Source organism: Rhinatrema bivittatum, chromosome 2 (genome assembly GCF_901001135.1).
Source record: "Rhinatrema bivittatum chromosome 2, aRhiBiv1.1, whole genome shotgun sequence".
In the NCBI taxonomy this organism is placed as follows: Eukaryota; Metazoa; Chordata; class Amphibia; order Gymnophiona; family Rhinatrematidae; genus Rhinatrema; species Rhinatrema bivittatum.
Window position 1 is genome coordinate 481,296,821 of NC_042616.1, and position 12,451 is coordinate 481,309,271.

The following is a 12,451-nucleotide window of genomic DNA, read 5'->3' on the forward strand; positions in this document are numbered from 1 at the left end:
TTGCAGACAATAGTGTCTATCACTCTCTGCATTTAACTAAACAGAAATGTTTACTGTGAACAAAATATTAACCTGCCTATTACAAGCATTCCACACCCCATGCCCTTACTGTAATTCATGCAATCCCCCAGTATGTGAAGATAACCTTACATGTGACGTGGGATGCCTTCTACTAGTCAGAGGCTGTGAATTTGGGAGCCCAGATAGATCTCTGCTACTCCCAAAATCAATTGCAAGGGAAAAAACAAAACTCGACCACCTAAACCTTTTCTTTCTTTTGCAAACATATTGGGCCAGATTTTGTAATCTACGTCCGATTTTATAACATGCGCGCGCAGTCGCGCAGTCGCGCACATGTTACAAAACCCGGGGTCGGCGCGTGCAAGGGGGTGCACAATTGTGCACGCCGAGCCCTAGGGGAGCCCCGATGGCTTTCCCCGTTCGGAGAAAAGCCTTGGAGAAAACTTTCCTTCTGCCCCCCCACCACCACCACCTTTGTTTTACTATTTACGCCTGCCTCCAGGCAGGTGTAGGTTGCGTGCGCCGGCCGACGCAATCCCCGGGCCCAGCGGCAGTGGCGAGGCCTCTGGCCATGCCCATTCCCCACCTACGCCCCGCCCATTTTTTCAAGCCCTGGAACATGCACACGTCCCGGGGCTTGCGCGTGTCGCTCAGCCTATGCAAAATAGGCTCGGCCCGCACAGGAGGGGTTTTAAAAGGTTACGCACATAACTTAAGCGCGTAACCCTTTGAAAATCCGCCCCACTGAACCCACAGGATGCTCTGAATTTAGGAAACATCCCCATATATAATAATAATTTTTCATATTTAAAATGGAACAAACCTTGAGCAAGCCAGCTTCATAGCATTGTGGGAAATCATGGGCAAAGCCCTGGATGAGCACTCGATCCAGCCAGCCTTTCATAATTGCAGGCATGCTGAACCAATACAAAGGAAACTAGAAAAAAAAAGCAAAAGAATCCAATGAGGAACAGAAAACTAAAGGAAAATAAGCAAACAGATACCTCCTCTTTCCCTGTGTCTACTTGCATTGAAATATGTTGTGGAATAGTCTGCGTTGGAGCATCATATCTCCTATCTCTGCCCAGTCTAAAAACCCACCATTTTAACATTGCTTTTAAATCTTAAAGTCTGGCTCTTCCTGGTCATGGACTTTTGGGAATTTTAATCACATTTACTGTAATCAATATATTTTCTGAAATCTATTTGCCTTGTCTGTGGATTTTGGACTAGTCACAGAGCAGGGACTGTCTCTGGTGTGTATCTGTGCAGCATCTATAGCACTATTTTATATACATCTGTACGGCACCGTCAGTGTCTCGTAGTGCCACAGAAATAAGCAACACTACTTGCAGTAGGATTACTTGGCTCAGTAGTTGGGCTCCTCACGCCAGCAATCCTAATGTTTCAATGGGCATACATATGCTAGCAAGAAGGGGGGTTTTTGGTGCTATTTATTTTTTCTGCTCAATCTTCATTTTACCATGTGCCCAATAGGTTTCCAATACAATAATATTTTTTGGATGGATACTGCATTAAGCAATATTTGTCTAGAGATGATAGGGATAACAATTTCCTAGGTAGTGGATGTAGTATGTGGGAAATTTTATTTGCTTGCTCATTTATTCTTTTGCAACATCCCTCCACCCCATTTTCCCCATCTTTGTAAACCCCTCACGCCCTCAACCTCAAATGATAGATCTGCAAACACATGCTGGCTAGACTTACACTTAGAGCTATACGTACTAAGCACATTTTCCCCACAGGCACAAAATGGAACAAGCACAGATGACTCTTAGAGCTTCTCTTTCAGCCTGCAAGGGGTCCTCCCCAGTAGCATCAATTGTTTTCCCAATCTTTCTCTCTCTGGGATCCAGCATGTTGCTTCTGCAGCAACCCTGATTCCAGTCTTGTCAGACAAAGGACTCCAACTTGAATCCTTTGTACTGCAACAATCAATGCTGCAGCCTGAGCCATAGGGACAGACCAAGAAATATTTTTTAAAGTGTTAAATATAGAGCTCTAAATGTACTAAGAATCAGAATGAACAAATGAATTATAGTTTTATTGTTATCAATAAATGGGAAGAAGTACGATACTTTTCCTGACTGTACATTTGTAAAACCCAATAAGAATATAAGAATATAAGACTTGCCATATTGGATCAGACCAAAGGTCCATCAAGCCCAATATCCTATTTCTAACAATGGCCAATCCAAGTCACAAGTACCCGGTTGGATCCCAAGAGGTAGATAGATTCCAAAATGCTTATCCCAAGAATAAGCAGTAAATTTCTGCAACTCTTCCTTAATAATGGTTAATGGATGTTTTCCTCCAGAAAATTGTCCAAACCTTTTTTTAAAACACAGCTACACTAATAGCTTTCACCACATCCTCTGCAATGAATTCCAGAACTTAATTATGAGTTGAGTGAAAAACTATTTTATTAGTTTTAAATATATTACAATAGTAACTTTTGTTGTGTGTCCCTTAGTCTTCGTAATTTTTGAACGAGTAAACAACTGATTAACATTTACTCGTATCCATTCCACTCATTTTATAAACCTATATCATAGCTCCCCTCAGCTGTCTCTTCTCCAAGCTGAAGAGTCCTAACCTCTTTAGCCTTTCTTCATATGGCAATTATTCCATCCCCTTTATCATTTTGTAAGCCCTTCTTTGAACCTTTTTTATTCTGCTATAACCTTTTTGAGATGTGGTAACCAGAATTGCACACAATATTCAAGATGTGTTTGCACTATGGAGCGATACAGAGGTATTATGATATTCTCTGTTTTAATTCTCCATTCCTTTCCTAATAATCCCTTGCATTTTGTTTGCTTTCTTTGCTACTGCTGCACATTGAGCAGAAGATTTCATTGTATTTTCAACAATGACATCTAGATTCTTTTCCCTGAGTGGTGACTCCTAATGTGGAACCTTGCATTTTGTAGCTATAATTTGGGTTACTTTTCCCTAAGTGCATCATTTTGCACTTGCCCACATTAAATTTAATTTGCCATTTACATGCCCAGTCTCCCAGTTTTGCAATATCCTCTTGCAATTTCTCACAATCCTCTTGTGATATAACAACTCTGAATAATTTTGTGTCACTGGTAAATATGATCACCTCACTTGTTGTTCCCATTTCCAGGTCATTTATAAATATAGTAAAAAGCAGTGGTCCCAGAACAGATCCCTGGAGATTTCCACTATTCACTCTTCTCCACTGGGAAAATTTACCATTTATCCCTACTCTCTTTTTTCTGTCTTTTAATCAGCTGGCAATCCACAATTGGACACTGTCCCCTATCCCATGACTTATTAATTTCCTAAGAAGTCTCTCATAAGGGTCTTTGTCAAATGATTTCTGGAAATTCAGAAACATTATAATCAACTGCCTCACCTTTATCTACGTTTATTTACACCCTCAAAAAAAATGTAGCAAATTTACAAGGCAAGTCATCCCTTGGCTAAATCTATGTTGGCTTTGTCTCAATAAACTGTGCCTATCTATATGTTCAGCAATTTTGTTTTTTAATATAGTTTCTACCATTTTGCCTTGCAGAGACGTCAGACAGACACCAGTTTGTAGTTTCCTGGATCACCCCTTGATCCCTTTTTAAAAATTGGCATTATATTAGCAAGCCTCCAGTCTTCAAGTACCATAGACTATGTTACTGATAGTTTACAAATTTCCAATAGCAGGTATGCAATTTCATTTCTCAGTTCCTTCAACACTCTAGGATGTATACCAACTGGTCCAGGTGATTTGCTACTTTTTAGTTTGTCAATTTGCCCTAGTACATCTTCCAGGTTTATTGAGATTTGTATATATATATATATCTATCTAAATCTATGTATAACTAACTTGCCAAATCTCATAAGAGGATTCTTAAACTCATGTGCCGGGGCTTCTCTGGAACTGTAATCCAGTGCTGTAACCTCTGAATCACTTCTCCTACTAAATCATCTTGCCCCGAGTAAAAGCTCATGCCTTAGAGGACTTCTGTATGCCCTTCAGTATTGGGGCCCCTTTTGATCCCTCCTGTTTAGGCTGCTCCTCCTCCAACTTTAATGAATGGGATACCTTGATGACTGGTTGTGCTAGCTCCTCGCTTCTAAAAAGTATAATTGCCATATTTGCTGACTGTTCTGCCATTCCTTCATGACATACTTGTTGAGAATCTGTTAGGGACCCTACGTCATCTCTCTCTTCCAGAGGTAAATACCACAAAAAAAAAAAAAAATGCCGGGGCATTGCTCCTAGAATCACTGTTTCTTTAAGCCGAGTCACCACCACGATCCGTGGACTGCACACTGCTAGAAAAGCTCTTTTCCCTCTCGGCTTTCTCCCATTTTTTTTCCACTCAAGTTCCTTAAAAGGGCAGTCTCACAGCTTTAATGTGATAGGGAAATGCAGGGAGCTCAAACCCAGATTGCCCTGGCCGGGGGAAAGAACAGCCACCTTCCTGACTGTTGCCACTCAAATTCAGCCATGGTCTCCATGGGGAAAGCGACCTATATAAGAGATCGTTGCCCCAGTAGCCTGCTCCTTTCACCGTCCTGCTGTAACGGCTTCTCCTACAGATAACTGGAGGCAGAGGAAACTACCGATGCCTTCCCTGCTGCACCAGGCTATATAGGGAGGGACGTCAGTACATTCTGCCTCCAACTGCGGCTGGTAGAGGAGGATGAAGCTCCCTTGTCTGGATTGGTCGGGTAGAAGAATGAGGAAACTGTGTTTGAATATTGTGTTTTGTCATGCAGCCCAAAGTGCATTCGTACATGTGCATGGTTTTAAAAGCATGCATAAAAGTACGCATGTTTGCCTCATACCTACAGCATGTACCTTTAAAAAAATTAAGAGGTCAATATTCAAAAGCATTTATCCAGATCATCTGAGTTATCCAGATAAATGCAGACTTTTGAATAACATATCTGGTTAACGTTTAGATATTTTGGGGACATTTGGGATGAAGTTGCATTAGCCGAATATTAGAGATAGCCAAATAACTTATTTTGCTAACTCACAATGTGGCAAACAGCAGCATTATAATTATCCTAGAACATGTTCCCAGATATTCAAAGAATATAGCCCGTTAATTAATGGATTACCAGTAAAAAAAAAAAAACAAAAAACCCTCCCAAGCACCCCTAAAAACCCCAACCACATCCCAAATTGTCAAAATATCCTGCAAATGAAAGTCCTCTTCAGTAGCCCACTGTCCTTTTCCTCATACCCAACCCTAAAACTCCAGCTACACCCAGAATTCTTCAAACCCCTTACTGGTCCCCAGAAACAATTTCCAAATATTTTGGGTGTTTTAGGGGGATGGGGGGATTGACCAGCAGATATGGCATCTGTTATACTGGGGTGGGGATTGGGCCTGCAAACACACACTTTTTTTTTTCATAATGGTTATCGCTTTTTAACTGGCCATAGTCTTTCTTTGAATATAGCTGGATATAATTAAAGTTATTCATGAACATGTACCACGATAACTGAGGATATTCAGCATTTATCAAGCTACATATCCCTAATATCTTATCTGGCTAACCTGAGTCAGATATGAAAACTTTGGAGTTTGGTTTTTTTTAATTGATCTTTTATTGTATCCACAGAGAGGCCAATATTCAAAAATGGAAATTATCTGGCTAAGTACTACCAATCCAGCTATGTGGCACCGCTGAATATCCAGCTAGGATCAGTGGGCACCACTTATCTGGTTAAGTCAGGAGCGGGCAATGGAGAGATTGGGGAGGAATTGAGTTAGCTGGGTAAGTTAACTAGCTAACTCAATATTCAGAGTTAGCTGACTGAATTATCCGGCCAACTCTGGTCAGGCCCTAGTGTTGCCCTAAAGTTAGGTGGTTTAACTTTATCTGGCTAAATATATGATAGATGGGTATATTCAGTGGTGCGGCTGCACCACTGAATGAACAGCATTAGTTAGCCGGATAAGTTTATCTAGTTAACTAGCAAAGCTGTGTGGTGACTGAATATGGACCTCAGTTTCCAAACACACCTCCAAAATGGCCCCTGAGATTAAGAATGCCTCTTTTTTATATGACCAAAAATATACACATTATGAACTTATGCACATACTTTCTGGTGGCTAAAAATCCATTCACCATGAAATGGCAGAGTTAGGTGGATTACTTGCTTTTATCCATGACATGTACGTCTTGATCCTTGGTAAGTTTTGCATTTGGTCTAATATGTCAAGAGTCTCCAGCAAAGTTCCGGACATTCTACAGTAGGAGTTCTGAAAGCCCTTAAATAATACAATAGCACGGAAAACAACTAACCTGGAAATTGTAATTTACTGTTCACCAAACTCAGGTGTAACCCTAAATCTGAAACATCCAAAATATTAGATGTTTCAACTTTTTCATTTACCCATTTCTTCCTGTCTAGTGCAGTATTTTGCTGTGCTCAGCTGATTATAGTTTGTTTTAAGTGAAACTAAAGTACCAAACTAAAAAATGAGAGCACAAACTTTACCTGGAAAATCACTAAATCAGCTTCTTGCACCTTCTTCTGCTCTTCAACCACATCCTTGCACAAACTTCCATGCCGAAAGGCTTCTCTGGTTTCTACTCCATAGTTAAAGTGCTGGGGATTGCACAAATTCCCTTTGGAGGAAGTAAAAGCAGACACATCCTGATCTACTTTTTTCATTCATCAGAATTATCTATTAACAAAGAAGTCGATATTCAAAAGGGTGTGGTTCAGGGAACTTTAGTTGACCGTAGAAACCCCAAGGTTTGAATTTTGCAGCCCCTTTCATCAGCAACATTTTGGCAGGGTATGTCACTACCCGGCAAAAAGGTCAAAGGATAAAAAGAGGAAGAGCAGAGGACATTTCAGGGTCATGGCAAAGCACCAATATTCAGCCCAAGCTGGATAAATCTGGACAGAAAACAGAGAGTCCTAAAATTACTACCCAGGTAACTTTAACCAAGTATATTGAGTGCACACTTAACCTGGCTAAATTCTGCTGGATATCCAGGAACAGTTTTTCTGGTAAATCCACCCAAGTAACTTCCTCATTCCCAGCTTGCTCAATATCGATCCCTTAATATTCACAGAAGGCCATTATCTCTTATTGCCTTTTATCCCAGGACACTTTACATAATCATTGTTAAAATATATAAATCAAAAACAGGTTTTAATAAGCAATTCCCAAAATAAAAACATTTACACCTTCTCATCCTTTTTCTCAGCAAGGCTGAGCAACTCCCTTGACATGGATAGCAGGCTTCCTGGTTTCCAACAGTCTAACGACTGGGTAAGAGAAATAAAGAGTCAAATGAAACTGATTCATTCAAACTTTTATTTTGGATCTACAAGCACATTTTTACAAACTTAAAATGAAACAACTCTCCAGTTTCAAAGCTCACAATAATTTTACAGGTTCAAATCTAGATAAAGTAAACATATGGGTGTATGTTCTGTTTTATTTGATGTTATTTATTTTTATATTGATGTCATTGTTTTAGATATGATTTTATATTATGTTTTATTTATCAATGGCTACACAGCACACTGGGTGACTACAGTGAGGTCAGGACTGGAGGTTTCAAAGTTGGATAAATTAAATACATAAGTTATTTTGATGTCAAAATTCTATTAATCATTTTTTGATAGCAAAAGCAGAACATTTTTTTTTTAGCACAAGCAAGGCATGTTCAACCAGTAGAAGAAAATGTGTGCTGGTTTCCCCAGTTCTCTTGATGCCAATTCAACGTATTGGAAGACTGCTGGCTGGCTGTAAATACAGAGGACATAAGGTAAGAAATAAAACTGGGAAAACTGATGATTATTATGGTGAATCCAGAGGCCATAGAGTGAAGAGCAGTTGGAGAGAGCAGAATGATGGGTATTACTGCAAGTACAGAGCACAAAGCACACAGGATGAGGAATAATAAGGCGACACATCTTAGTGAATGAAGAGGGTTGTCCAACCCGAGGGGTTGATGCAATAAAGTACACCCAGCCTAGAGCACAGGTTTACACCCAGTTTTACTCGTGTAATTTCTTTTTAAAATCAGGCCCTGACATTTTTATATGAATAGTAATATCTTAAGTCTTTAAATAAATATAAAAGTCAAAGAGACGTAAATAGAAGACACAATGATACAAGGATAGGCTGATTATCTCTCATGGGAGAGTCAGATCACTTATGTAGCAACATTGTACAAAAGATCATCCTTGCAGAGAGAAAAGGGCCATTCCCCTATACTTCATTCTACTCCTGATGTGTCACACCAAGAACAACTTGTGTTGATAGTCTGATTTGTAGTTCACAAAGATATCAGTACATTAAATATTAAAGGCTTCTTGAATTTATCAACTTTGATTTAAAAAAAATGGAGAACAGAGCTGATATGTTAACTGCCAGCTTGAAGCATCATAACAATGGTTTCTGATCCTAGGTGTTTATAAATTGCAAATTTAGGTGCTTATTTGCAAAAAAATAAAAGTAGGGGCATTTTTCGGCCAATTCAATTAGATAAAAAAAAAACCAAATAGACGTTATAATTAAAAACTAAACAAGGGTAAGAATGGGAGTGTATGCATTGGTATTTGCAGGGGAGATATGTGGCTAAAGGGGTGACAAGAAGTGTGGGTGTAAATGGGTGGTAGTAGCAGTGGGGTGAGATCCTTCCCTCCTTGTAATCCCTCTTCATTCACTGCAGCACCTCTTCTTGGCCAGCAAAGCCTGGGCTTCCTGTTGTTCCACTCCTCCAGTGTTGCTTCTTCTTCGACTGGCAGGAACTGGACACCCTGTGGTTTCACGTTCCTGGTCCAGGAAGGCTTGGCATCTCCGCTGATCTACTTTTCCAGGCAGTGAACCTTCCTTTCATTCTTGTGCTGACGAGACTTGGGCTCCCTACTAATTCCACTCTGATGACATCATCCAGCCACTGCGCTTGAGTCTCAGCTCAACTCACAGCAATGGGCGACATCAGTAGAGCTCCAGTAGGTAGGCCTATTGTGGGGGATTTTTGGTTAGAACAGTTTTTTTTTTCCACTTTCAACTGAAAATCAGAAGCCTTAATCATAGCATTCCTCTTGATGACTGTAGAAGTCAAGGTTTTGATAATACCTCTAATAAGTCAGAGAAAACAAAAAGGTATTCAGACCTGAAATATATGTCCTCCTGCTTCCCATTCACTAACCCTTGCAGGAGTTAATGCTGCAGCAGCTTGTACGGAAACATTACATTTTTTTGCTGTCTACAGCAACATTTTGTATTTTTTCAGTTATAGCCAAGTGAGATACAATACTATAATAGACAAGATACACTGCTCACTTCACTTTCCGTCAGACCCATACTGGAGCTATTCATTCACCTTAAAACATTTGTTAAAGGTATTCTGGACACGGATGTGCTCAAATTAAAACTTGAAAAACAAAGCTTAATCACAATTGTAGCACTGGAAAGATATGCCAGTTCATTTCCATGCCTTTTGTCAACTACCTCCTGATATAAGTTTCTTTCAAGTACTGATTTCAGAAATAAGATTTTACAGGCAAGGAGAATCTTTTAAATTAGAGGCAGACCGCATTGCTATTAGTAAAGTAGAACTACTTAAAGATAAATGGCATTAAATTATACAGGAAATAGGTCTTGAAGGAGAAAGAATGGAAATTTTGCCATAATTACCAAAAACGAGAAGGAAGAAGTGGAAAAGATTTAATGGTAATATCGGCTGAAGAATTATGTTCTAATATCTCTAACAGTGATTCAAAATCTTTATTCAGAAGAAATGTTTTCAATGGAACTTTAACATCTGAATTAAAGGGCAGATTCTAAGTAAAAAAAATAACATTTGTTTTACATTCTATCCAGTCTTAAAATATGTGACATTAGAGCCTGGAGAAGTAGAAGCTTGGGCAGGATGCCAAAAGGTCAGTAAGATTCCATGCGGCTTATCCTAGGGATAAGCAATGGATTTCCCAAAATTAACAGATTATGGACTTTTCTTCCAGGAACTTGTTCAAAACTTTTTTTTTAAACACAGCTGCACTAATAGCCTTCACCACATCCTCCAGCAATGAATTCCAGAATTTAATTATGTTGAGTAAAAACAATATTTTCTCTTATTAGTTTTAAATGTACAACTTAGTAACTTCAATGTGTGACCCCTAGTGTCTGTACTCTTTGAAAGTGTAAACAACCGATTAATGCCACTCATTTTATAGATCTTTATCATATTTCCCTTCAGCTGAAGAGTCCTAATCTCTTTACCCTTTCCTCACAAGGGAATCGATACATCCCCTTTATCACTTTGGTTGCCCTTATCTTTACCTTTTCTAATTCTGCTATGTCTTTTTGAGATAGGGCAAACAGAACTGCACATAATACTCAAGGTGTGGTGGCACCACAGAGCGATACAGAGGCATTTGGCATTTATGGCCAAGTGAAAAAGTGAGCTCTCACCTGAACACAACATACAACACCACGAGCTGGGAGACTCTGCAAAATGTAGGGGGCTTTAATTTATATTTTGATTAGCAGTTTCCTCCTGCTTTTTGGACTTCCAACTCAATCAGAACCAGTACTGGGGTCCTGGTTCCAGAAGCCTTCAAATCACAAAGATTATGTCCCCTCACAATTGATATTTATTCCAGTTGTTGCAGTGTCAGTCCTGGGCTGGGGGCCAGGCACCAGGGCTCCCTTCAGATCCCTGCAATCCTAGGTCCCCAATCAATCACTAGGTGTCACTCTTAGGCAATGACCATGACTCCCTCTTCCCTGGGGGGGCTGAGAACACGGCTTCTGCTCCCCAGGACTGGTGATTTTGCAGAAGACCTGACCCAGGGATCAAACCATGGACCTTCTGCATGTACAGCATTTACCAGCTGGGCCACTGGGCCAACCCTGGATTTTTATTATTTTTTTTTTTAATATAACTGTATTTTTATTTATAATCTATAAATGCAATCTTCGGTCTGTATGGATGTGATCCTTAACCTTTACTAGAATGGACCATTAACATCTATCCAAATGATTAATAATCTCTACCTTGTTTATATGCCTTATTTATATGCCTATAAAATTTAGGATACAATTTAAATCCCTCATGATGATTCACAAGGCTCTTCACAACATCTCCCCCCTCAACCTATCCTTCCAACTACAGCAACACATCTCCAATAGACCAATCAGAAGTGCATACCAGAACATGCTTCACACCCAGCCAACAAAAACCTCATTGAGGAAACGAGCTCTGTCCACTGCAGGTCCCCATCTTTGGAACCTGCTCCCACCGGACCTCCGCCAAGAACCATGCCTTCCGACATTCAAAAAGAAGCTAAAGACTTGGCTATTCACTCAAGCTTTCCCTGAGAGCTAAAATCTGGTGAAGCGACAGACGATATACCTACCTCTGTACATATGTTCCTGATTTATGGTTCCCAGTTACATTTAATTGAGTTTATGAAAGTTCTCTTTAATAGTTTTCCTGTATACTTGTGTTAATGTATTTCCGCCCTGGAGGCAACTGTTCAGTTCCTTGTAAACCGGTGCGATATGTATTCTTTACAGGAACATCGGTATATAAAAATTAAAAATAAATAAATAAATAAATATATTCAAAAATGTGTTAAATCGCTTCCTTAAACGTTTGAAATAAGGTACAACAACCCATCCATCAATATATAAACAACATAAATAGTACATCAAATTATAAATAAAGCCATCCAGCCCATACAACTAAAAGCCTACTCACTCCTAGTTAAGCAATAGGGTTTGAAAAAGGAGCGTGTGCCTTTAGTCCATGATTATATCAACCACAGACCTTCAAACACAGGAAAAGTGACCACAAATTAGAAATATACAGATAACTAAACTGGAAACCCCAAGAAACCAGAGCCTGCATCCCATGCAACACCAGAGAAATAGAAACAGAAATGCATTTCCTCCTAGATCATGCAAAATAAAGATATCATGCGCCACACATTCCCAAAGTTGATATACTCCATTCACTAAACTGAAAATAAAATGCTTTTTTCTACAGTTGTTGTCTGGACATTCTATTTTTCTAATCACTTTGATCCTCATCTCTTTTTCCTGCTTTCCACTTGTTTATTTCTTAACTCCTTTATTGGATCTCCTGTTTATTTTCTGTTTCATCTCTCTCCTCCTATCTTCTCCAATTCCTCCCCTACATCTCTAACTATTTATTTTATATTCTGCTTTTTGGCGTTTCAGGGCGGATTACATTCAGGTGCTGTAGGTATTTCCCTATCCCCAGAGGGCTTACAATCTAACGGGCCAGATTCATTAAGGCTTTTCTCTCATTTCGTGAATATGGGAAAAACCCTTAGTGAATCAGGTAGTAAGTTTATACCTGAAGCAATGGAGTGTAAAGTGACTTGCCCAAGGTCACAAAGAGCAGCAGTGGGATCTGAACC

General features: G+C 39.5%; 1 protein-coding gene across 7 annotated transcripts in view; it reads right to left on the reverse strand.

The window, feature by feature from the left end:
* Positions 1–12,451, reverse strand: part of NQO2 (N-ribosyldihydronicotinamide:quinone reductase 2) — a 167,059-nt gene that overhangs the window by 28,085 nt on the left and 126,523 nt on the right. For 6 of the 7 annotated variants that reach the window (XM_029590520.1, XM_029590521.1, XM_029590518.1 and 3 more), the window contains 2 exons: positions 6,530–6,660; positions 845–958 (listed from right to left, as the gene is read on the reverse strand). In XM_029590520.1, the coding sequence (XP_029446380.1) occupies positions 845–958; positions 6,530–6,660 (245 nt within the window). Of the gene's footprint in view, positions 1–844; positions 959–6,529; positions 6,720–12,451 lie in introns of all 7 variants that reach the window. The other variant, XM_029590523.1, reaches the window with a different exon arrangement.